General features: G+C 38.6%; 1 protein-coding gene across 2 annotated transcripts in view; it reads right to left on the minus strand.

Moving 5' to 3' along the window:
* Positions 1-231: 231 nt before the first annotated feature.
* Positions 232-27405, minus strand: part of HEATR5B (HEAT repeat containing 5B) — an 85420-nt gene continuing 58246 nt past the window's right edge. For both annotated transcript variants that reach the window (XM_030557101.1, XM_030557102.1), the window contains 11 exons: positions 27055-27123; positions 24216-24395; positions 21076-21313; positions 17267-17527; positions 15480-15607; positions 13424-13568; positions 12087-12356; positions 10493-10717; positions 7900-8051; positions 2880-3093; positions 232-811 (listed from right to left, as the gene is read on the minus strand). In XM_030557101.1, the coding sequence (XP_030412961.1) occupies positions 507-811; positions 2880-3093; positions 7900-8051; positions 10493-10717; positions 12087-12356; positions 13424-13568; positions 15480-15607; positions 17267-17527; positions 21076-21313; positions 24216-24395; positions 27055-27123 (2187 nt within the window). In that variant the 3' untranslated portion in view covers positions 232-506. The remainder of the gene's footprint in view (positions 812-2879; positions 3094-7899; positions 8052-10492; positions 10718-12086; positions 12357-13423; positions 13569-15479; positions 15608-17266; positions 17528-21075; positions 21314-24215; positions 24396-27054; positions 27124-27405) is intronic.

Below are 27405 nucleotides of genomic sequence, written 5' to 3' on the forward strand. Positions count from 1 at the left end.
ACTTCACCAGGTTTGTGGGGTTTTTTGTTTTTGTTTTTTTAAGAAAAAAGTGATTATTACACCTGAAATTTCCAAAGATAAATAGTAAATACTGAACACTGGTTTCTCCTCCCACTCCAACCCTGCTGTGTTAGTGTGCTGGTACAACAGTGAGATAGCATTAACTAGCTTTTAAAAACACTTAATTTGCAAGGTTTGACTCAGTGTTCTAAAAATAAACAACACAATGTAGTAGGACAGATGATACATTTTTGGTGGATAATTTATAACAGATTCACAAATATGATCAAAGAAATTCAATTTCTTAAAAATCTATATAAATATTTCTAACACTACTTCCCTTATAATGCACAAATTTCAAGTAATTACACATAAAGCTATTAGATTGCCTCTGACATACAAATAATGCAAAATACAAACATATATGCAGTAGCACATAAGGAATGATGTAGTGCTTCTGACATTTAATTGTAGGTATGATCCCAAAAATAACAACTCAAAATAATTCAAAAAAAGCTAGTTTTAAGTTTAATTGTTGGGACAGAATGTATTGTGGGTGGTGGTTGCCTGGCAGCTGCTTTTGCTTTGTTGGCCTGACTTGCTCGGACTGCAGTTTCTAGACGTATTTTCAATTCAGGAGCAGCTCCCATTACTGTCTTGAAAGCATGAGGGTAGAGGGGACCAATGTGCATTAAATTCTGGAGTGCAAATTCATGAAGATCTTTCGATATTGTAGATGCAGAAGCAAAAGCATTTTCATTCAGTAAATAAGAGATCAGAGTTGGAACTAGAAGAGCAAGCAACTGGACTCCTGAAAGTGAAAGAAGAAAAAAGCATAATAGATTAGAAATGAAAACTATATGGAAAATGAATTGTGGCAACAATACTGTTCCTATAAAAGAGCCAATACGGTCAAAGTTGAAAACAAACACAGCAATAATATAATAAAATCAAAAGGAGTCTAAGTTGCAGAAGACCTTTTTTCAGGATATCCAGTCTTCTTCCTGGCCGGTGTAGGATTTGGCTGTATTCCATATTTTCTAGTGTTTAACACACTTCGGTTTTGTTCCAGCCACTTCACTGGGGAGATTAGTGCACAGCCTGATAGTGCTCACTACTAAATCTGTTAAAGTGGTAGAGCATCTTGTACCTCAAAGGATCCTATAGGACTTTACAGATTGAAAAATCATTTCATCTTATTTCTGTAAAGCAGCCATCATACGGAGTATGACATACCAGTTTAGGACACAAAGTGAAGTGTACCTCCATATCAGTTTTAAAATGCAGCACAGAAATAAAAGAATTGGTAGTATAATATTGCTACCATGTTTGGAATTTACCTAGGACACTGGCATACCTCTTACTCTGAATGTATGGTTTAGTAGTAAGAATAAGGATTTTAAGGATTCCTGCATTCTAGACCCGGTCTTTGTCACTGACTCATTCCATGATTTTCAGCAAATAACTTATGCTTGTTATGTATCTGTTTCCCCATCTGTAAAATGGGCATATTATTAATCTCTCACACGGGGGATCAAAGTGTATTTGCATAGTACTTTGAGAGCCCAAAATAAAAGATGTTATGTAAACACAAACTAGTAGGATTTATTATCATTACTTCTGTGAAAAGCTTCCTGGTATCTTTAGTGACTACACTTGGTTAGGACCTTATTTCTACATTTTGTTTGAAAGATTATACCTCCACTAGAACAGCACCCCCTGTGTTGATGCACTGGCTCAGGAAAGACTCAGAAGAGAGTCATCTACTTAATTGCCAAGACTGAAAGTTTCCCATCCAAGTTCTGACAAGCCCAAGTGTGCTTAGCTTGTGAGATCAGAGGAGATAGCAACCCAAGGAAGAGACATTTCTTGGAAAAAAATAAAAAAGTAAACTAAAGCAGTCACTGCTGCTGATTTTTTGAATAATCTAATTACAGCTTTATTTTGTTTAAAATAAATAATTATATTAGACTATAAATTTTAAGTTTGTAATAAACATTTTTGGTTAAAGGATTTTTCAGAATATTACTTATTATGTTCTTATATTTTGAAGTAAATGTGAACTGAGTGCTCATGTAAGTAGGGGGACTGATATGTTTGGCTCTAACTAATGTTAACAAAAATCAGATGTTGGACAAATTTTCCCCAATACATTTCTACTAGTCTATCATTTCACACCTGCTCGGCTCAGCTCAGCTATTCCAAAACCAGAGTGGCTCTTGAGTAAGTTCTTGAGTAAGTTCTGTGGCATTTTTGTTTTTAATGTGGATGAATATCACTGGGAAATACATTGAAAACAGTAATCTTATTTACAGATGACTCTCAGGTGTCAATCGGTCTCCGAATGCGGATTCATTTTTAACTTAACTGAATTTTAATATATGTTATGAATATTCTTTTCTGCGGAAAGAAAGTGATGTTACTCTCTTCAGACTTGCCCACAATTTCAAACAGCCCTTCCAAACCCAGCATAGCTCTTTCTCAAGATAATCAAATAACTTTGGTGATGGGTGTAGTATTGGTAGAAATACCTACATAAATAGGCAATAGGTCTGCTAAAATGGTCACTAGTGAAAGAGGTAACAATTGGAGCAGTGCGCAGCTCTCTATTACTTTTTTCCATTTGCAGGCGCACGAGGACAACACTACACCACATTTGGAAGTTTTCTTTACAACCACAAAAGGTAGGAGTGCTAGTGCAATCCTGGCATACAACAGCCCTTGTCATGTAAAGCTATAATACAATGACAGTTTTTGCATAATTTCAACTACCATTTTAACTGTATCAGCTCCATCACCAAATCCCTAACTACAACATTTCTGATGTAAAATGTTGTATTTCAGCATTATTAGTGTTCTACAGAAAAAAAGATACTTACTATTCTGCTCCTCACCAAGGGCAACCAATGTTTCAAGGACTTTAATTCCTTCCTGGACTGCTAAAAGCTCTGTGTTGCTGTTTGGACGGTTACCTTCTACAGCTTTCAGTTTCTCAACCATTATTGGTGCCAATGAATGGATGTATGGAGTTGACAGGGCACGGTTGGTGTGTTGGAATACAGAAAGTAGAAGCTGATAACACTTGGCTTGAACCTAATCAAGATAAATACATTTTATTGATTTATATATTGACTTGGCGGTCGGCAATACAATCCATCACATCTTTGTGTGAATATAAAAATGCTTGGAGGAAATAAAGGAAAAAGACCACTGAAATTGGCAGAAAACAGCAAAAGACTAACAGATGGCTCAGCTGCTAAAAATATTGTTACTCAGTTTTCAATACAAGAAAAAGGAGTTTAACTAGGAAACAAATGCAGGAAACAAGAGAGCAATGACTAAGTGAAAGATAGGAAAGGAAGGTAAGATAGGAAAGTTAACCAAAGTTAATAATATACTAATCAGCCATATGGGATGCATTCTAGAGTCCACAAGGAGCTGACTCCATAAATAACAGAATTACTAGCAATAACACTGGATGTATATGAGGAGTCATTTGAAGTTCCCTTCCAATTCCACAAAGGCAAAGGGGTCCCCCCAGCCTAAAAGTAGTATTAGAGTAGATTAGAGTAGTACAAAACATAGGTCATGGAAAACTAAGTTGATGTTCTTAATATTCTAAAACTCTGTCAACTGTGTCAAACTGTATTAGATTTGGCATTGAAAAGGAATTTTTCCAAAATACTACATATAAATCTCAGACAAATTGGAGAGATATGGCCTTGAATATCATATGATAATCCAGAAAGCGGGCTACGAAGTTGGACATATTTATAACACCATATAGGATGAGTTATCAAGCAGGGTCCTACAGGGACTTTGAGCAGTATTATTCAAAATATTAATGGCCTGTGAGAAGATCAGTCTGACACTGATCACATTTTGGGGTGGCAGAAAACTTGGAGATATAGATAAGATTACAAATTAAAATTATAGATAGTAGAATCATTTACGGTAAGAATGAAAGAGACCTATTAGGTTGCCTGGTTTATCTTCCTATCAATGCAAGATTAATTCCTTGCAACAGATTTGATAGTGCTCTGTATAATTAAGATTTAAAGGCTCCCGCAATGTGTTGGAGCTTCCTCAACTTCCATTAGGATGCTGTTTAAAATTTCCATCTCACGACATTTTTCCTGAAACCTACATTCTGGGACCAGTTTCAACTGGTTACTTCAATTCATACTCCCGCACCACTATAAATAATATTCTTCCATCCTTGTTGTTTCGACTCTTCAAATTCTTGAATATCAGAGGGGTAGCCGTGTTAGTCTGAATCTGTAAAAGCAGCTAAGAGTCCTGTGGCACCTTATAGACTAACAGACATTTTAGAGCATGAGCTTTCGTGGGTGAATACACACTTCGTCGGATGCATGTAGTGGAAATTTCCAGGGGCAGGTATATATATGCAAGCCAGAAGCAGGCTAGAGATAACGAGATTAGTTCAATCAGGGAGGATGAGGCCCTCTTCTAGCAGCTGAGGTGTGAAAACCAAGGGAGGAGAAACTGGTTTTGTAATTGGCAAGCCATTCACAGTCTTTGTTTAATCCTGAGCTGATGGTGTCAAATTTGCAGATGAACTGAAGCTCAGCAGTTTCTCTTTGAAGTCTGGTCCTGAAGTTTTTTTTGCTGCAGGATGGCCACCTTAAGGTCTGCTATTGTGTGGCCAGGGAGGTTGAAGTGTTCGCCTACATGTTTTTGTATATTGCCATTCCTAATATCTGATTTGTGTCCATTTATCCTTTTCCGTAGAGACTGTCCAGTTTGGCCGACGTACACAGCAGAGGGGCATTGCTGGCATATGAAGGCATATATTACATTGGTGGATGTGCAGGTGAATGAACCGGTGATGGGTGTGGCTGATCTGGTTAGGTCCTGTGATGGTGTCGCTGGTGTAGATATGTGGGCAGAGCTGGCATCGAGGTTTGTTGCATGGATTGGTTCCTGAGTTAAAGTTACTATGGTGCGGTGTGCAGTTACTGGTGAGAATATGCTTCAGGTTGGCAGGTTGTCTGTGGGCGAGGACTGGCCTGCCACCCAAGGCCTGTGAAAGTGTGGGATCATTGTCCAGGATGGGTTGTAGATCCCTGATATTGCGTTGGAGAGGTTTTAGCTGGGGACTGTATGTGATGGCCAGTGGAGTCCTGTTGGTTTCTTTCTTGGGTTTGTCTTGCAGTAGGAGGCTTCTGGGTACACGTCTGGCTCTGTTGATCTGTTTCCTTATTTCTTCATGCAGGTATTGTAGTTTTGAGAATGCTTGGTGGAGATTTGGTAGGTGTTGGTCTCTGTCTGAGGGGTTAGAGCAGATGCAGTTGTAAATTCTTGAAGTGACTTACCACGGAACCTTCATTAGCTTTTGTTTAAACTGCACATATTTAAGAATAAAATCTACACATTTGCAGGTAGAAGCTTTCATAGATTTCAGCAGGAGCCCTGTGCCAGCTTTTGATGGCAGAATTTGGTCCACAGTTCTTTTACTCTTTCCTCAAATGTGGAATTTTTGCTGATTCTACATTCACTGAAGTCAATGGCAAAGCTTCCATTAACTCTAATGGTGCAAAATCAGGGCCTGAATCCACTTTGCAGTCTGTAGTGCTCTTTCTGAGATAAAAGTTTCCCAGAATGGAATGAAGGGACAAGGACTTCCTAGCTGAGAGCTCTCCATTCTGCAGTTCACTTCTGTTTGTCCAACAAAGTTGGAGTTTCCTAACTTGAGGTTATAAAATAAAGCACAGCTATCCATTCAGGCTTTTGCCTGAGGCTGTTGTTTCAGTGATGGAGCATTATTCTTTGGTGGTACAAGTATTTTTAAATAATTCTCTATTTTATATCATTTCAGCTTATTTTTAAATGTATGTCTGTTAATCATTAATGTGCAGCCACCTAGGGGCTGCTGTAGTTGCCATTTTATATATTGAAATAATAAAATAAATAATACAATGCAATCTAGAGTATATTTCCCTTGTTGACATACAAAACAAAGTATGGACCCAGTATGGCTGATATTAAGCTGCTCTCTGTTGTTACCAAAACTCTGCTGGGGGAGTGTTCATTTCTGGCTAGATGAGAAAGGCAGAGAACTTCCTTAAACGGAGGAGAGAAATGAACTTCTCCTGTTGTTGGTCTCTATACAGAGCTGAATAGGGATAGATGTAAAGGCTCCTTCTCGGCATTCTAGACACTCCCCTCTTCACTGTCTCCATCAGGAGCTCCTGTAGGTGTGACTATTGAACTGGAAGAAGAGACATGGTCTCAAACTGTTTCCCACCTTAAGAACTCCAGCAAGTCAAGCTTTGGCAAACTGCTGAACAGTGACAGAGCATAAGACTCCAGTTCAGTCTGGAAACTGATGACTCCACTGCAGAGAAGGACTCTCAGGTGGAATAGAGTTCTAAATGCCTAAATCTGGCATGCTTTTTCTTTATATTTTTCTCCTCAGGAAATCTCTGAGTGCCTCTTGGGGGAAACACTATATAAAAAACATATTAGAAAATCCCAAGAGTAGTGGAGAAAATAGAGGAAGAAGTTTAGACCTACATCAAGAAATAAAGTTTGGAGATAACAATTCACAACATCTATGTAATTGGATTGAGGAGGGTGCTGGGGAAGAGCAAAGAGCTGGACTTATGTAAGACAGTTCTTTCTTAGACATGGACAGAATTTTCTCCTCCCATGCCCACTCCCCTAAAGGAGGAGTACAGGGAAAGCAGTTCTCTTTTAGATATCTTGTTATTACTCAGAGAAGGGACACTATAGCATGGTAAGTTACCACTGCCAACCTTTAACTTTTATAATCAATACTAGTCAGCTCAGTGCAGCCCTTGCTTAGGTAAGAGAAGAATTGATGATGATTTTCTTTATATCATCTCCCTTTATCTCCTCTAGTCTCTCTTCATTGTTCCTTTCAAGCAAACGACATTCAGTTCAAGTGCAACTGTAATTTGGATGTGATCGATAATATTGTGGGAATTGTCGACTGTCTCACTGGTGATGAGAAAAGCTCTACCAATGGGGGAGGAAGAGCAAACAGATGGAGTCCATCAAACAAAAAATACAAAGTCACAAAAAGGGGCTGTGGGGAGGCTTGAGTTCTCTGACATTGAGACTACAAGACGTTCTGTTTCACATGATTTTGGGAAACATTCTTTCACTTAAAATTACACTATCTGCAAATTTGTATAACTGCTCCAAAGAACCAATTTCTACATGGCAATTGTGTTTCACTTCATGCTAAACTGAGCATGTCTGAGCGAAGTCAGGCTACAATTTATCACTTTTGCAATGGACTAGTTGAAAAGATAATTTAAAGAGAAGACAAAACAAAAAGCATAAATGAGTTTGCGACAAATATGTAACCATTTTCAGAGGGCCTCTGAAATGATATGCACATGCAAATCAGACAACTGCATCCCTGAACTGCACACTCAAAATGGGTTTTGTACATGTAAGTAATATTAAACACAAATTTTGTACATATATAAATAGGAGAATCACTGCAAATTTGGACCTTAATCTTTATCTATGGAAACAGGAGTTCGAGTAGCATTATGAGGAGGTAGTATTAAAATAAACCAGAGAAGGTCTAGACTTATTTGGCCCAGTGGTCTTTTCCTTCCTAAAATTTCTTACATTAACAAAGATGTAACTTTTATAAATCTACATAAATCAAGTATATAGCACAACTTGAAAATCCTACTGCAAAAGTGCGATGTTTTGTTATAATTGCCATTGATGCAATAGTTGTGATGGTTAATTTGTTAATTTGACAAGCAGAATCTGGTTACTTTTTGAAGTGAAGAAATTATAGATTTCAGGGAATTCAGAAAATATAATATTATTCCTAGTTACTTTGTGTCAAGCATTTAAAAGGTTGTGCACACTCCCACATCATGAGCTTACCCAAGGATCACAGGAATTCAATGCATTTTTAAATCTGTTAATGCAGCCGTTCTGTAAGGACTGCACTCCAATTATTTCTGTACTTGCAGACCAAAGGAAGAGCGCAATTGCTGTAAGCATGCTTACTTCATCAAGAACAGACTTAGTGCCCTCTGAAAAACAAAAAGAAAAAGCAGGCTGAGCTTACTGTGAAAAGGTTTTAGAGTTTGTTTAGTAAATCCTTGTGTACTAGAACAATTCAAAACAGAGAGATGTACTAGAAAAGACTTCAATTATGCTCAAATACGTGCTTATTCACCACCACCAGAGTCACATTTTTGCAGTTAGTGGTAGTGACTGATATAGTTGAGGTTGTTTAAGATGATTCACTCTAGTCTAATCCTCTCTTTTAAACTGCTTAAAAAACTTCCTGAAATTTCTACCTATGCAGCCAAAATTATTCATGCTTGGTCTCTGGCCACAGGTATATTTTTATTGTTTTTAAAGTTTAAGCAAATACAACTATGCTATTTTTGAGCAGAAAGATGGTGAAAAACACAATATACAGTCCCCATTATAACCAAGTCTCTTGCAAACCCTTTCAAAACAGCCTCTGCAGCTGAAAGGGCTGGCATGTAGAAACCAAAAATCTAGTATGGGAGTAGCCTGCACTAAGGAGAAGGGTTCTTGAGTGTTCTGCTGAAAATTAGTTAGATCTGACTGCGTTAATAAGCCTGTTAAAATCACACTGTCCATTTTGCTAAACTGGCAAAATGTGCAACTTCATTTGGTCCTGAAAAGTGAACTGAAGGCATGCAAACCCTTGCCTCAGTGCATGCACCTTGCAAGGAGTTAAATGAAATCTCATAAAGTCCACAGAAGGTCTATAGTAAGTGTCAGTGGTGCTTGTGGAAATGGGGGCTTGAAGGCCCTTGAGCCAAGGTGAAGTTGGGAGAGAGAAGTTTGATGAGACATACAACTTAAGAGGCCACTGAAAATTAATATGGGTTTGGCCTGGAAAACTTAATCCAATGACTGCTTCCTCTCAAAGATCCTAAAGGAGGGCATTGTGTAATTACGCTCTTGGCCCTTCAGATTTCACATGATCACTTCTGCCAAACTCTTCCCCCACCTCTCCTGTTCAATCTATATTTCAGGTTATTTGGGGGTGTAGTGAGATGTTTTTGGCAGAGATACTCTCGGTAGATAAATTACATGCATCTCTGGATCTCTCTTTTGGGTCAGACAACATGGATTGTACCATCTCTTTGTTCTTCTAGGACAGAAAAGACGCTTGGATTAGAAGAAGCTGATTGAAGTCAGTGCAGACAAGATGGAGATACTGCTGGTAGGCCAGGGGAAGCATCTAGGGGTTGTGGCAGGGGTATGTTTTTTTCCATTACTGAAAGAGTCACTCAGTCCTCTGTCAAGGAGATTTACAATACGGAGATGCTTTTGGGTCCTCACTTCTCTTTGATTCCCTGGTGATATCAGTGGCTAGTCTTTTACCCCTCTGTATTATGCTAGACTATATTGTGATCAATTCTCTGATGTGAATTTGCCACAGTCAGCCATGCCTTTACTCCTTCACATTGAATTATTGTGATGAAGACTACATGAAGCCTATTATACCGATTCTCTTAAAGCATCACTGGCTTCCAGTTTCCATGAACCACAATTCCAGGTATTGAGCTTGAGTTATTGCATACAGCTCGATACAATTATGGCTCTGCCTACCTGAGACACTGTCTCTCTCCCTATGCACCACTTTGGTCACTGAGATCTGATTCTCTCTGGGCAGGCAGATATTTCGGGGTAAAAGGAAAGAGGGGATAATCAAAGATGATTCCTAGTTTATGGGCATGGGTGACATGGGGGAGGATGGATTGTCAACAGTAACAGAAAGCGAGGAAGGGTTTGGGAAGGAAGACAAGGAGTTAAGATGGTTGTGAGACGTCCAAGAGTTTTCAGAGAGACAGGCTGAGATGCAGGATTGGAAGAAGAGAGACAGATCAGGAATGGAGAGGTAAATTTGTGAGTCAAAGGTACAGAGATAGTAGTTGAAGCTGTGTGAGTTGATGAGGTTACCTAAAGAAAATGCACAGAAACAGACGGTAAGTGTGCCAAGCCCTGTGAGAGACCTATGGAAACAGAAGAAGGGTGGGAGGCCTGCTGAAAAAAACACTGAGGAAGTGAGTGGAGAGGTAGAAGAGAACTGATTTGTAAAAAACAAGTAAGGACAAGATTTCAAGAAAGAGAGTATGATTTATATTGCTAAAGGCAGCTGAGAGGTCAAGAAGGATGAAGATGAAGTGTGCTGCCCTGAGATAAGGCTGTATTATTCTAAAATCGGCATAGTATTCAGCATTACATACATTTTATACGTTATAAATACAGTTCACTATAATGCAGAGTGTTTAGGCAGGCTTGTGTTAGTGCTTAGACCTTGTCTCTGTTTTACAAGCTATGCTTTGTTAATCACAGCTTTTCGTCCCCATAAACCTAACCTGATATGTAGCCTATAATATATTACATACAAACACGTAACATTGACTTCTCCAAAACAGAAGCTTTAGCTTTAAGCTGCTTAACTGGTCAAGAGTAAACTGCTTACCTGGTTGGGAGTACTCCAAGACAGATGCCAGAGTGCTGCGGATAAGACTGGTCCATTGCTTATGAGTTTCCTTAGTCTTGGCCATTGGAAGAGTTACAATAGTTTTTATCGCCTGAAGAGTTGCACTGACTGGTGGTGAGACCTGATTATCCACTGATTTTACTGCAGTTTCTTTCAGTACTCTTGTAATCAGAAACAGGATTGTAGGTAATATTGTCATACATCCTGAAATAAAAAATAAAGTGCATTCTTGCAGTTAATTCTAACACCAGATATGGTCCACAACTTCTTTATATTTCCTTAGTGGAACATCTCTTGCTAGCAATGGATATACCAAAATGTACTATAATTTACTTATGTGGTAGTAAATATAATTCAATAATATTTTAACAATTAAGAAACATCTTATTATAGTCCAAATGTATGATATGACAATTTACTTCATTTGCAGTCATTTGTGCTAATGAAGTTAAAAAGCTATCAGCAATTCAGGGATTTATAACTCAGCCATTAAAAATCTGCTCTAGGTTGACAAGGAATGATTTTTAAAAATCCATTAAAGAGAGAAAGGATGGTCCAGTGGTTAGGGTACTAGTCTGGGACTGGAGAGATACGGGTTCAATTATTTTCTCTGCCGAGACTTCCTATATGAGCTTGGGCAAGTCACTTAGCCTTTTTTATGCCTCAGTTTCCCATCTGTGAAATGGAGATGATAATACTTCCCTACTTCACAAGGGATAAATAGGGGAAGGCTGTGAGATGCTCAGATATTATGGTAATGGGGGCCACAAAGCACCAAAAATAGATAAATAACTAATTCTTTCCCCAATTAGGGCTTTTTTTACATCCCAATTGGAGCTAAAAAGAGCCCATACACGTAGAATTTGTACTCATCCTTCCCCCAGCTCATATTTAAAGCCACGAGTCTGGGCAGATGGCTTTCTGGCTGAAAAAACCTGGCCAAAATTCCTTGTAGCAGTTGTCAATATCATTCCTTAACTGGTCTGAAAGTTCACTACTGAATGCTTCTTCTCAAACACTCCTTTATTCAGTCATCTCTGAAAGCAAGAAAAAATGGGACCACGAATCAAATCATAGGCTCCCCATGGCAGCAGTGCAAGACTTTGGGCTGGCTTATAGAATATTTTTATTTTTAACTAAATATTTGCCATCCATTAATCACTCATTTGGACTACAGGCCAAGTATTTTTCAGAAATTATTTTCTCTAGAATTGTTATTAACTTTGCACCTCACTAAGGGCTCAACCGCAAGAAGTGCTAAACATCTGCAATGTCAATGTAATTTCTTGCAGACGTGAGAGAGGCCTCTGCTGTATTAGAACAAACAGGGCATATAGTGCAAGTTTTGATTTTGCGATTTTCCTGATGTCCTGTGACCTGAAAAGTGGGCACCCTTAAATTGCTCTAGAATCTAAACCTCACCATCAATAAATTAGCTTCACTTAAAGTGGTCTGCAACGGAGGTAACATTTTTAGTTACTGCTGTGTAACTTGGTCATTTCAAATTACAGGATTTGTCTTATATTTCTCATAAAACCCATTCATTTATGCATATGAAGTTATAGTAGAGTACCAGATGGAGAGCACAGAGATGGCAGATCAGATAGGATGGTAACTGTGGCAGCCACAAGGCGAGCACTTTCTTCAGAGAGCTGGGGTTTGGCAGAAACATGACTTGGAGAGTCTGACATTTTTGGGCTTAGATGTGGCATGTGCCGTACTAGGATAAACATTAGTAGTTCCATGGCTGCAAAGACGAGAGATTTTCCAGGCACAAGGCCACCATTCTCACCACCTTCTCCTAACACAAGGTTTGTTTCTTTTTCCTTTATGTCGTCTTCATCTGCAGTGAAAGACATTTGGGTAAATATTAAAAAAACCCTAAATAACTATTAGATAAAATACACTGACAGGTAGATAATACTTTGAGAAGAGCTAGAGGTTCACATTAATGTATAATGTCAGACAGATCACACAGGTTAAGAAAAATACTACTTTTAAAGTTAACATGTGCTGAGGGAGTTTTAAATTGTCTTAAAGGTTTTGTGATCATAACAATTGACTTAAAAATTTCACAACGAGCCCAGAAATTGATAAAATTTAACAATTACAATGTCTGAAAACAGTTGCTGTGTTTCATACTTAAAAAACTCGTGGTAAAATTATCATCAAAAGATGCCAACTTCTGCATGTTGCCAGGCACAATGTTGAGTGAAGTATATTAATACAATAGTTTTTTTTCTTTATCTTAGTTATAAACAAATAAGATTTTTGTAGAAAAAATATTAAAGTGCTATTCCAATCTGAAATGTGACTCTAAAAACAGTATTGTGGGATTCTGTGTACCGTCTCTATGATGTTAGTATCAAATGTGCTCAGTTTATAAGATTTTCTTCTGAGTGGCAGACTTACAAGCTATGTTCTCTCCTTTGCCATTGTCAGTAATAAAGTTTGTAATTATGCCCTCAGTACCCCTATGCAGCTCCACTGAATTCAAATGATGTTTTAGGGAACACGTGCTGTCCCATTGCCTGCATGGGTTTGGAAAGACGTAACTTATTGGGTTTTAATAAACAATTTTATTGATACAGAAAAAGGTATAAAATGCATTCCACTCTCTCTTAGCTGTGTTGGTTCTTTCTACAGCACTAACAAAAGTAAAAAGCAGTAAGCCCTTGCCCTGCCCCACAATCACCCTGAGAAAAGGTGTCAGTGAAGATAACTGAAGGCATAACTACGAATACATTGAACAGATCTGTGGGATAAGTAGGAGCCATTTTTACCTAGTCAGTTTTCAGAGAAGAACCACTTTAATAAATCTGAGTTCTTCTCCCAATTAGGAAATTTGTTGCTTTTTTCTTCTGTAAATGCAAACAAGAGTTTTAAATTTGTTTGTTTTTAAAGTCTTACTTAGAGTGTTCCTTTTTTCTTGCAAGTAATCTTGAGCTGCTCTCACTATCTGCTGGACAACTCCTGTAACTAGCAGCTGGACTGAAGGAGGATCCCAGGTCAATAAGAGTCGATGCATCACACTCAGAAGCTCAACACCAATGAGCTAGAATAAATTAAAGTATTTTTTAAAATTTAAATTAAAAGTGAATGGTTCACAGACCCCTAATTATCAGCAAAAATGGTTTCTGGTTAATCTATTGTTAGTCTTAGTCATAGAATATTTTTTTCTCTGTTTTAAAAAGCACAGTTCCTTTGGTACACACTAATTGTGTTTTTCAGTTCACTTCTGAGAGACTCACTTTTGCATATGCCCCACCCTTTATCCTGTTACATCACTGATTTACTCTAAGGGAGTGTTTTTCACTCACCATAACCTGGGATTTTTTAAAAGAACAAAAATGGTTAAATCTAATCCCAAGAGTGTGCAAATTGTGGTTTAGGAGGTTTACACTTGAGAAACACAAGGGATTGCTAGTAGGATTGTTCTCTCATTTCTGTTTTAATGGTAAGATTTAAAAGGAGAAACATTTTTTAAAATGGGCAAGTGTGCCGATACACAAGCCTAATGGTATTAAATGGATGTATTGGTTGAGTTTTGCAATTTACTGTCTTTTTTTAAAACAAAATATTTTTTCATCTCAACTGCTTGAAAACTAATGTTAAAGTCTGCTGGGGGATATGGAGATCTGATGCTGAAGGGAAAGCCTCCCATGACCAAAGTAACCAACCACACACAAAAGGGGACAATGATATAACTTTGCCAGATTTATCCAGTAAGTAGTGTATTTTCCCCACAAAATAATAAATAATTAAAGCCCTTGTAAACACCATAAAGCTGCTAAAAGATGAAGACCCATGAAAACAAACTGTCTGAATACATCTGGGACATGGTTGTGATACTATGAGAGAAGTGGCATTAGGCCCATTGCGCTTATGTGAGCTGAAACGTCTTCTGAATGATTGACCGTGGGTTTTACGCCACTTACTCAAGAGCAGGGGAGAGGACAACACATAATTGTTAACCCTCAACTCTGTGGCTAGCAAAAATCCAAGTAATTGTAAATAAAAAAAAGAGAAAGAGTACTTGGTCTGCAGTGTTGCTACAGGACTTCCATAGTAATTTCCCTATAAAGCTTTCTGTTCTACAGAAGTGTACAGAGATAATCATAAAATAGGTCATCTTCTGTGGATTATCAGGCATTAAAGAAAAGAGAAGGAGGTGATAAGTCCACTGCCATGATCTTCAGATTTACTGAATTGCTATTAAAAATTGAACATGAGTCACCAATTAAAATGGAAAAGCTTTTTACAGATCCCACTTATTCCTACACCAAATCATCATGGCAAATTAAATAGATCTCCTAACCTCCAAGATATAGCAATATATTTCTGCTATGACACTGAGTTTTGTTTATAAAGTTTTCCTTCTTGAATTTAGAATTCATTTCTCTCCCTAGGAGAATCTAGTACATTAGATATTGAATATAATGAGTGAAGAATATTTCCAGTAGAGCTGCTCAAAATTTTTTGACTGCTATTATTTTTCATTGAAATCTGTTCTTCATTCAAAAATGGAACTTTTGAAAAAACATTTCTAAAATGCCTACTTTTGAAAATTTAAGAAAAAAATTTTAAATGAAAAAAATAGCACATTTTGTGTTTTGCAAAACATTGTTGGAGCTTTTCTGTTATTGTTGTTTTCTATTTGCAACTTTAATAGGTCAGGTTTAAAAAAAATCACTGCTAAAAATTTAAGGTAATAACCAATTTTTTTAAAATCTACAGAAAAAGAAAAAATTGAATTATTATGAAAAACAACAAAAACATTTTGAATTTGCCTACATTTCAGAAATGTTTTTTCCCCTAGTTTTGGACCAGCTCTAATTTTCAGGGACGTAGAAGTAAACAGAATACAGATTAATCACTGAACATTTACACACACGCGCATCTAAAAACAGAATAAGCCACTGAGATTCCAACATCAGTAATATATTACTAGGCCTATGTACTATACCTGATCCTCTGCAATATGAATTCTAGCACAAGGGGAATCCAGTAAAGTGTGCAGTGCCTGTAAACAAGATGTGACATGTTCAACAGGCTCCTCAGGCCTGGGGGAACAGAGGAATTGTATACTAACACCTGAAAAGAAACACAAACAAATCTTATTTCTATACCTGTATGATGAGGATTGTTTTTATAACATATTTAAGTATTTAAATGATACGGAAGTTGGGTTTGTTCGAGGGTTTTTTAAAACACAAAAGTTATACTCGTGATTTATTTTTGCCATTGAGAGAGATTCTGTGTGTTAAAAATTCCAGACCAGTCACTTTTTTCCCAGTAAAACCAAAATTGATACAGTAAATAGTAAATAATTATGGTCACTAACCTACAGATCAGGAAAGGAAAGTAAGTTTTGTCATTTGCTTTTGCAAATCTATACATTAAAAATCTGCCACTTTTAACTGTGTTTTTAAGTTTCTTTAAAATACAATATTTTAACTGGAAAAAATAAATTGCAATAGAAGAGATTTTATTTTCAAGTATGACCTAGAAAAACACAATTCTACAACACAATTCTTCAAGAAACATTTGTATTATTATTACAAATGTTTAAAATTCAAATACTCCAATTACAGTACTTTCACATGCAATCTCTATAAAGAACTGCTACTATTTAAAGAAAGAAAAAACAAAACTACTAATATGTCTCTGGGTTTATTGTACAAAAGTCTCAGAATTAATTATACGACTGTCAGTGCAACACTGTTTTACTAGTTATTTGTATAGCATGGATCAAAAAGGACTGAAAGATATACACAGATAATCAGAGCAGGGGTTCTCAAACTGGGAGTCGGGACCCTCAGGGGTTGCGAGGTTATTACATGGGGTGGCACGAGCTGTCAGCCTCCATCCCAAACCCCGCTTTGCCTCCAGCATTTATAATGGTATTAAATATATACAAAAGTGTTTTTAATGTATGAGGGGAGGGGGTCACACTCAGAGGCTTGCTGTATGAAAGGGGTCACCAGTAAAAAAGAGCCACTGACAGAGCGTACAGCTAGGGCATATATTCCAAATTCTACAAATCTATACACCTAGACCTTTTCAGAGCCCCCATCACTATAGTACCTGAATGCCTCAACTACTAACGGATGCTTTCCTTACAACACCCCATGAAGTAAGAAGTACAGTACGATCCCCAATTCCACACATGACGAACTGAGCCACAGCATAGACCAAGTGACCTGGCCAGTGTCACACAGGTCTTTACTGAATAATGATCTGATCAGGAGATATAATCAGGAGTGTTGGAAAAATTTGTGGGGGTGGGTGGGGGAGGTGGTTGCTGAGAGCCACTGAATCAAACTGTAAACCCTGTACATAGTGAAAATCACTTCAAGCCAGGGTGTGCAGCAGCAGCACCACCAGCATCCCTGGGTATAATTTAATCTAACTCATGATTCTAAAATTATTGAAAGAACACATCTAGAGAACACAATTTATATCATCTGAACTAAAATAAATATACTATATATAGATACCTAATGACTTATTTTTAAACATAGTGTAACAATCAGATGTAAAACTAATCTGGAAGATTTCATTAAAAGGACATGAAGCAGTGTTTTTCACAGCTATAAAAATCATTTTGGAGAGATGGGTTGCCAGACTGTAAGTGTTGGAATGGCCATATGGTCCATTGTAAACTGGCTAGATTTCAAGATCATGGTGTCCTTTTAAATGCAGCTACACTGTGGTATTAAACTTTGAAATATGATATCATAAAGCTCTTACCTAAAATCAAATGCATTCTATCTTTGTTTATCTCTGGCAAAGATTTAGTGGTAGGTGGTGTTCCAGGTGCCTGGTTTAACATGATAGACGAGGAACGTTTCTGTGAATTAGGCATTGCTGCAGCTGCTTCTTCTGGTGACTCAGAAGCATTAAATCCTGCACTGTTTAGCCAGAGTGCCACTGCATGTAGGATTGGAGCCCAAGAGTTCCGGTAGTGCAGTCTAGCTGTATCAATTGTCTCTGGAGTGTAAAAAGCTCCACCTGTTAAATTAGCATAAAAAGTACATGTGTGTGCGTGAGAGGGCATATATTGTAAGTACACCTCTACTCCCATATAACATGGGTTCGCATACAACGCGGTAAAGCTCTGACACTGCTCTGAGCAGCGTGTTAAGAGTGCCAGGCTAGGGCCAAGGGCTTATATAAGGGGCAGAGGGTCTTGGGGGCAGTCAGGGATACCCCCACCCCAGGGTCTAGGAGGCAGGAGCTGTTGGGGGGGGCAATTTTGGGGGCCCGGCAGTCCCAGAGTGGCCAGGGGGATTAGCTGGGGGCCGGGAGCAGGCGCTCCACTTCCCTCGCCCCGGCCCCAGCCGTGTCACTCGGGGGAGAGGCGTGGGGGAAGGGATCCCCCTCGCATTCACCAGCAGCGGCGCGAGCGGAGCAGCCCGGCCCCAGCCCGCTCCACTCCGCCAGCTCCCAGCCGTGGCCCTCCACTTCCCGCCCCTGCTGAGTGCGGGACCTTTCCCCAAACCCCGCCCCCACAGCGACACGGCTGGGGCCGCATTGCTCCGCTTCCCGCCGCCGGGGAGTGCGGAGGGCGAGATCCTTTCCCCAACCTCCGCGCACTCCCCGGCGGCGGGAGGCGGAGCAGTCCAGCCTCAGCCTGCTCTACTCCGCCAGCTCCCAGCCGCGGCGCTCTGCTTCCCGCCACAGGTGAGTACGGGGGGTGTCCTTTCCTCAACCTCCCCGCACTCACCTGCAGTGGGAAGCGGTGCGCTGCAGCTGGGAGGTGGCGGAGTGGAGTGGGCTGGGGCCGCGTTGCTCCGCTTCCCGCCAAAGGTGAGTGCAACCTCCCTGCACGCATCGGCAGTGGGAAGCGGAGCAGCCTGGCCCCAGCCTGCTCCACTCCACCAGCTCCCAGCCATGGCGCTCCGCTTCCTGCTGCAGGTGAGTGCGGGACCTTTCCCCAACCTCCCCGCCACATTGCTCCACTTCCCACCGCTGCCGGTGAGTGCCTGTCAGGGGGCGGAGAGAGGGGAGGGAGTAGATAGAGGTCGGAGTAAGGGGGCAGGGAGCAGGGGGGTTGGGTAGAGGGTGGGGTCCTGGGGGTGATTAGGGACAGGGGTCTCTGGAGCGGACGGTCAGGGAAAAAGGAACAGGTGGGGCCAAAGCAAGTTCGATATAACGCGGTCTCACCTATAACGCGGTGAGATTTTTTGTCTCCCGAGGACCGCGTTATGTCGGGGTAGAGGTGTATAAATATATAGGGTACATTTGCTGATGTAGATATTCAAGTTTGATCTTTGTTACTGCTACCTGCAGCACAATTCTCCATGTCAACAGGACTAGCTGGCGTCTGTATCATTACGGTTGTCCCCATACCACTTTCTGTTCTTTGATATAAAATATGTTTTGCTAGTAGATGATAAAGTGAGACTAAATGTCCTCCCTGTTCTAACTTTTTTTCTGTGCTGCATAGGACTGAAGGAAATCCACAAAGACTTCAGAAACTGACAGAAAGACAAAAGGACCAGGAGGATACAATGCAATCCAAGAAATATCACCAAACCAAAACAAAAGAAATATTAGCCACCCTAGAAACTTTAGCCATAAAAAGCCAAGTACTGGCTCTATATCTGAGTCTCTTTTCCTTATTTAAGAAAAAAAAAGTTAAGATTTCTTAATTATGTCCCATTTACAAACAGCAGCTTAAAAACAAACACCTAAAAGTTTGAAAAATCTGTTACATTTGTCACTGAATATAAACTCTCATTAATTTATATTTCATTTGCAAAGTTATTAAAATCCAGCTAAATCTTTTCAATGGAACCTTAACCTGGCTCAGCTGTTTAAAATGTTAGTACACTGTAGTTCTATGGATATATTACAGCCTTCCATGGATTAGAATGCAACACTTCATTGATTTCCTCACCAGTGGCCCCAAGCTTTCTTACATTTGAACCAGTGTTGCAAGTACATATATCAGTATTTTCCTGAGTTGGACTGTAAGCTTTTCAAAGCAGGGACCTTGTTTCTTCACGTGTTTGGAAAAATACAATATATGCCACTCATAGTCTAAAAGACCCTCAATCCTGCAAACCTGCCTATGCTTAACTTTAAGTACAAATTGTCCAATTTACTTCAATTAATTTACTCACATCTGTAAAATTAAATGCATGCAAGTGTTTGCAGGACTGGGGTATGTCTACGATTATTAAAATAATCAGAATGTGATCATTTATATTATTGTTCACACATGTATTATAATCTATTATTCAATTCTGTCATTGTTTACTAATGTATTCTTATCTATTTTAATTCTCAATCATTAACATTTTCAGTGTATTTTTATGTTTTTATTATTCTAAAGTACAAATTTAGGTTAAAATTTCAAAACATGCTTGACTACCTTTAGGCAGCTAAATCCATGTCTAGTCATTTAAAATAAAATTGCCTAGTTTTCAGAAATGCTGAGCTCTCAACTCCCACAAGCCAATGGAAGCGACAAATACTCAGTATCTTTGAAAAATCAGACAACTTTATTTTAGATAACCCTAGACATGGATTTAGGTAATCCTGGAAATGACTAATTATGTTTAAAAAAATGTATACTTTATATTTGATATAAACTATAAACAGAGAAAAGGATAGTGTAAATTCTAAGTTATGGGGAGACTTTAGGAATTAAATATATTTCAAAGACTTGTTTCATTCAATTTAAAGAGTGAGCAATTTTAGAATGAATTACACTTAGAGAATCTTCATGCATTTTACTGTTGCTATAGTGCTCTGTGGAAATAAGAATTGCAATGAATGCTAACAAAACTTGATCTGTGTCACTGAAATGCCAGAGAAAGCTATGACTAAGTTTGAAATTCAAGTTAAATATATTGGATTTGTTTCTGAACAGAATTTAGAAACTTCCCTTGATTTTCTTTGGGCATGATCCTGCACTCATTCAGGTCAATGCCAAAGTTCCCATTTGCGTCAATGGTGAAGTTTCAGGACTTTAGTGAAAATGCAGTGTTATGGTTGAGATAAAGTTCTATGAGTTAGTTAATCACTAACTTTACATTATTTCATCCCATTTATAGAACAGTTATTATAGATTGTAGATATTTTAACATTTGTTCTACTCTAGTCATTTCAAAGACTGAACACGACAACTAACACAACTCAACTTTAGAGACAAAGTGATATGAAATATAGCACCAAAGACATTTTCAATTGTTGTACATTTTTCTAAAGTAACTTTTCTGAAAATAAGAGGCATAAATGAAATAAAAGATGTTTGGGATGACATATGAAACTCCGTTGTCGTTTCACCACACAGCAGCAATAGATCATCTCAAATGCACGCTGATGAAACTTTATACCACCACACAAAACATTTACTTCAGCCTTAGGATTTCTGTCTATACATAATGAAAAAGGTATACATCCAGTGTTAGAGTTATGCATTTACAGGAACTCATTTAGGAAGCAAGTAATTTATAGAAGAAATTCAAAATTCCTCCAACAATTCCTTACCAAGATGTTCATTCTGTCTTTCATAGTCATTAAAAAAAAAAAAAGATTGCTGTGCTTACCATCTGGTGGAAGCTGACTAGCAAATTCAGCTGGTAAAGTCAAAAGAGCATAGTCTTTCAATGCAGCTAGCCAAAGGCGACTCAGAGTAGGCAGCTCAGGTTGTACAAGTGTTATCAAACTGTCTGGAGGTAGCTCATCTACAGTACCAAAATCCTCATCATCATCATCCGTATTCTTTATTGCTCGCTTTGGTTTGGTCTCTGCTTCCTTTTTAATTTTCATAGCTACAACATACACCTATAAAAACAGATACAAAATTTTTGCTTTAAAATTCTAAAAAGAAAAAAGCCTGCTTTCAATTAAATGACAAATTGCATTTGTAAATGACCTTTATTTTAGCTGTTATGGAATATCATGAATAGTTTAACATTTTTGTGACAATCTGAAAACACTTTAAAAAAATACTGCAAAATATCATACTGGAACATGTTATGCTACGCAACAGATGGAAATAAAGACAGGAAAAACGGAAAAGCTATTAGGTTTTATCAGACTATATTTCTAAGTTAAATCTGAGTTTGTTGTTAACATTCATAGCACAGTAGCCAATCTGGCTACTCACACTTTCAACCTGAAGAGTGTCAGTTAGGGTTCTTCTCACAGAAAATGCCCCAATTTAACTAAATTAAATCTATTTAGGAACCGGTTTAGTTACATCAGTGCAACTCACTTGTGGGTTTACTCTTAAATCAGTTTAGGAAGGAATAAAATCAATTTAGTTTCATTCAGGTCACTTTCTGTGTGTGGCTCAGGCCTTGTGAATAAGTGTCCCCTTTTTTTTTCCCCCAATTGTGAACTGTTCTTTAAAGGGTCTGTAAATTGGTATCTGTGATACCCAACATGGTGGGGCTGAGGGAAAATTTTTAAAGCACTTACACAAGGACACATTACACAAATAAGGAGAGAGACTGGGGGAAAAGATTTGCAATAGGAACAAAAAGGTGTTTTTAGAAAAGAGATGTAGCAGACATAAATGTCCCCACACAACAGATGCTTTGCTTCAGATCAAAGCTGAAAATAGCTTAACACTACAGGGCTGAAGTGCTAATACTTTCCTTATTTTCTCAAAATAACTTCCACAGAAATTAAATGCAAGAGAACTACAGTATGTTAATGTAATAGAGAAAACAAAGACCTGCTTGTGCTCAGCTTCTTCAAAACACTATTCACTACTTCTATTCAGTAAAGTAACACTTTATAAAACAATGCACAATGGCATGCATAGCAAAGTTCACACAAAGTAGATTCTTTAATCAGTACTTTTATTTTTGCATTATAAAATGTATAATAGTGCAAATGGTTTCAGAAAAGCTTTAGTAAGACCTGGACCAATCTGTGTTCCATTTGGCACACCATATTCAGGGTCCTCTGTAATAGTTTTCATGTCACACATGCTCATTAAATACACCCACATTTAAAAGGTTATACACAATACAGTAGTTCCAGCCAACAAAAAGAGCATCATCACCATTAAAAATACATATAAAAATGTTAAATTAAACCCAAACATTTTTACAACAATATTTCATCAGTTAGACTATCTTGCAGCACAGTATTTAAAATTTAAAAATATTTTTTGTCCAATAATTTCTTATGCTCACTATCTCATCTGACTCCTATATTAACTTTTGGCCTGATTTTCAGAGTTACTAGACTCCCATTGCTCCTATCAACTTCAGTAATAATTGTGGGAACTCAGCCCTTCTGAAAATGAAGCCATTTTTCTACAACTTCATCAAACTGCTCACGCTGCTAGAATGACAGTTCATAATGCTTAGCCAAACATTCAGATAGTTTCTCTTTCAAGTCCCTTTTGATTTAACCCATATGGACATCCTAATTAGTTACCATACACAATGTTATTTGTGAAATCCATCGTTTTTAGACACATGTATGTTCCTTGGTATCTTACATTCCCAAACAATGACTTCAGTAGCCCTGTAGTTTATTATTCCCTTTTTGGGAAATTTCTGGCAAATCAGTAGGGCCCTACCAAATTCACGGTCCATTTTGGTCAATGTCATTGTCATTGGATTTTAAAAACCATAAATTTAATTATTTCAGCTATTTAAATCTGAAATTTCCCGCTATTGTGATTGTAAAGGTCCTGACACAATAATGAGTTGTGGGGTGGTCACAAGGTTACTGTAGAGGGGGTTGCCGTACTGCTACCCTTACTTCTATGCTGCTGCTGGTGGCAGCGCTGCCTTCAAAGCTGGGCAGCTGGACAGTGGCAACTGCTGGCCAGGATCCCAGCTCTGAAGGAAGTGCTGCTGCCAGCAGCAGCACAGAAGTGAGGATGGCATGGTATTGTATTGTCACTCTTACTTCTGCACTGCTGCCTGCAGAGCTGGGCCCTTAGTCAGCAGCCGCCACTCTCCGGCTGACCAGCTCTGAAACCAGCAGCACAGAAGTGAGTGTGGCATGGTATGGTACTGCCTCTCTTACTTCTGAGCAGCTGTGGGCAGGGCGCTACCTTCAGAGCTCCGTGCCTGGCCAACAGCTGCCGCTCAGCTCCAAAGGCAGAATAGAAGTAAGGGTGGCCATACCATGACCTCCCTGCAACTCCCTTTTGGGCCAGGACTCCCAATTTGAGAAATGCTGGTTCCCCCCCTGAAATCTGTATAGTACAGGGTAAAAGCACACAAAAGGCCAGATTTCACAGGGGTGAGGGGGGGACCAGATTTCACAGATTTGATGCTTTTTTCATGGCCTTGAATTTGGTAGGGCCCTACTAATTAGCTATGCTTTGATTTAACTAGCACATCCTTGAATTTTGTTTTTAAATTAACAGAAAGGGCCTGGGAAGGAAATCAACATCTGACAGAGTTTGGAAATTCTCGGGGGTGGGGGGGCATGGGTGTGCACAAATGGGTAGGATGGAGAAAAGGTGGAGCTGTGGGACAGTCATGGGGAGGAGAGAGAATAGAAGCAATATGACAAATGTGGACAAGTTAGATAGAAGATGAAGCATGGAGAACCAAAAGCCTGGAGAGGGTGGGAGGAAGTCAGAGTAGCTGGAAAAGAGAGAAGGTTTGGGGCTGGTGGACTGGTCAGCTGGCTAAAAGGATGGGAAGTTGCAGCTATGCTATAGTAACTAATCTGAGGTATATGGTAAATATTAACGCTGAATGTTTACCTCAGCCCAGGCTTTCAGGACTGCCAATTTTTCCATAGTCGTGGCACTCTCTTGATAAAGCTGACTGGAAGACCCTTTTCCCGCTTGCACTTTGTCCAAGGAAGAGACAAGGAGATTGTGAACTCGGCGAAGATCATTCAGGTCACTTACAACCTCACTTCCTATCCACGTGCTACATACCTAAGCAAGAATATTTAAAAGCATTCTCAAAAGGTTTTTTGGAAGGAATCATGCACAATGATACCTGCTCAGGCAAACAGATTTTTATGCCAAATTAAAATCTTTCTGTAACATATCCTAATAGCCCCCTTTGACAAAAAAAGTCTAACTAAGTTTTTCCTTTTCATGATACTCTAGACCAGCTTAAGTCAGTACTTACAAGCATAAAGATGGTGTTTGCAGAGTTCATGGCATCTGCAATTTATAATGTAGATACCTGTAAAGTATGCCATGTAATATTATGCAGAGATGTTTGTGTTTATTTATGAACCACAGTAACTAGTAGAAACAATAACATTTTTACTCTGTTCTTGAGTATGTCAGCCTAATCATGCAAAATACAATTTTTTTCATCACATTTGTTTTGAATTGTGTACTGGATACTAGCCCTTTTAAAAGTAACCTATAAACAACTTTTTTTAAAAACCTAGCAATTGTAAAATTACGTACTAAATGTCCCCAAAATCACTAGAATAAGAGGGACTTTAAATCACACTAACAACTTCTTTCCCGTTTCAAGTTATTTTTTAAAAAGGGTCCATTTCTCCATATGTTACCATGTCTGTAAAAGGTTTTTTCCCCAAACCAGGTCCTATAAAAGTCAATAAAACATTTTTGGGACTATGAGTGTTTCATTTTTTTTAAAATAAATCATATCCTTAAGATTTAGACATCATGCAGACCACCTGTTCAGCACTATACCCCAGCAACCATCCTCTTAAATACAATCACACCCTCGAAGCTATAACACCACAGAAAGGAGCCAATTTATAGGGGTTCCGTAAAGTTAAAGATTTCCAGTAGGAATAATGTCTGTGACAAGCCTTGTGACAATTACTAGCTTTGTCTAAACTGAGCTGAATAATGCACCTTCCCCCAACTCCTTTCCTGGAGAGAAGAGCTGTGAACTGGGGTTATTTTCCAGTATTCCTGCATACTGATACGATGACCATGGGAGACACATTATCTCTTTATGACACTCAATGCCACCTAGGAGATGGGAAAGCATTTTTCCCTCACCTTTATTACTGAGTCAAAAGGAATCTAAATTCCTCCTCTCCCCAACAACATCTGCACCTTGTCAGGTTCCTCAGACAAGTTTAAGGGAACAGATGTCGCTATGCTTCTTCCCAAGTAATGGAATCTTCCACTCCTCTGCAAGGGCTGTGTTACAGTGTAATTTTTATACCTCTTTGTCGTCTAGAGGAGGTGACAGCAGAATATTCACACACACATGAATATAAGAGGTAGGCACAGTAGAATCTTAATTCACTCCATCATAAGCAGCGGTAGCAGATTTCTCTCACACCTGGAGGGAAGGTAGTGGAAGAATTTTGTGCATCTCTTTCCCTCAATATGGGCAGGTTACAATATTTTCCCTGGACAATGGCAATTCTTTAATCCCAGTGGGGACTGTTGGGCAGGGAAGTGGGAAGAGGCAGATTCATGGGGCTCAAGTTTAAAAGAAATCTCTCTCTCTCTCTTAGCTTTCTGGTGCAGCAGGTCAAAAGAAAAAAAAAAGGAAACATTCTTCACACAAAAAAATTGTCAGTTTATTTTCTGTGTTTTTTTTAAGTTTTCCAGACCAGCTATACTTGCTGGTCAAATTCTAGGGTGGCAATGGGGCTCACTCTCTCAACAGAAGCTCCCTGTCTTGGACAGGCATAGGGAAGACTTCTATAAAACCTACTTGTAACAAATTCACAAGCCATTAGAGGGAGCTGAAACACAAATGCTAACCAAAGGCCATCTTCCTCCTCCCTAGCAAATAGCAACCCCATTGCAGTACTACCAAAAGAAAGCAAAAAACACAGTTCAAAGCAGCTCATATAGGCTCATCTCACTTCTAGACACACATGAGGAAATTAGTTTGCAGAGTTTGTGTGAAATCATTTAAAGCTCTTTTTACTGTCCAAACCTTGTCTCCCCTATTTGAGTCCCATTTGATTTGGATGTTTTGGTGCTGGCTTATTAGCAATCATCTAACCCTGCAAACTAATTTCCTCATCCTAGCACTGAATGCAGAAGAAACTTTCAATAGGGTGAAATGGACATAGGTACACATGGTATCAGAATTAGATTCAGAGATCCACAACCTGAGTTTAAGCCCTATATTCAATGGTAAATCACCATTACCTCAAATTATTTCATCAGATTAAAGATACCTATTTCTCAACAGATCTGTTAGCCTCACAACAACCAAAACAAACAACACTATATGCAAGTCCCATCTTCAATTATGGTTAGTAGCAGAGTATTGTTGAAGTGCCTACTAGCCCTAGTAATGGACCAGGACCCTTCATTTAAAAACAGGTATCAATAAAGTTATAAACCAGTATTTACATGTAGCTATTTACTACTGGTTGCAGAAAGGCAAAATAAAAAGATTTTTTAATGTAATGCCACAAAGGATTTCAGCACTACTGAAAAACAAAATATATTATCTGGAGCCTCTTTCATTGCTTCTAATAAATACGTTCCAAATTTTTCCAGTTCTGGGGATATTTACTACTATTTTTCTTTTCTCACTCTTTTTCTAAAAACAAGAAAAAAATCACACACACACACTTTTGAAATATGTCAAGTTTTCACTACATAGTCTTAATATTTTTCTATGTACCTGGCAGGCTTTTGCCGTTATGTCAGAAGGAGTATCTTGAGAAAAAGCTGGTCTTAGAGCAGCTCCAACCTACATAAAAAGAAAAAAAAAATCTGATTAAATGAGGCTTATAAACACACGCAAAATGTATAGAGCCTAACAAAGCGCTGGATTTGGCATCAAAACTCCATCAACAGTTATCATTGTTTTATGTTGCTTATAGAAATTTATAATACTATGCCTTTAAAAAAAAAAACCACACCTTTGTACTGCACCTTTCACCCGTTCCTCCCTACAAGGAGCATCTCCTTTTTGAACCACATTTATCTTTGTCACATGCAAACATAGTGTCCTCTCATATTATTGAGAATC

This window comes from Gopherus evgoodei, chromosome 3 (assembly GCF_007399415.2).
Source record: "Gopherus evgoodei ecotype Sinaloan lineage chromosome 3, rGopEvg1_v1.p, whole genome shotgun sequence".
Lineage (NCBI taxonomy): Eukaryota > Metazoa > Chordata > Testudines > Testudinidae > Gopherus > Gopherus evgoodei.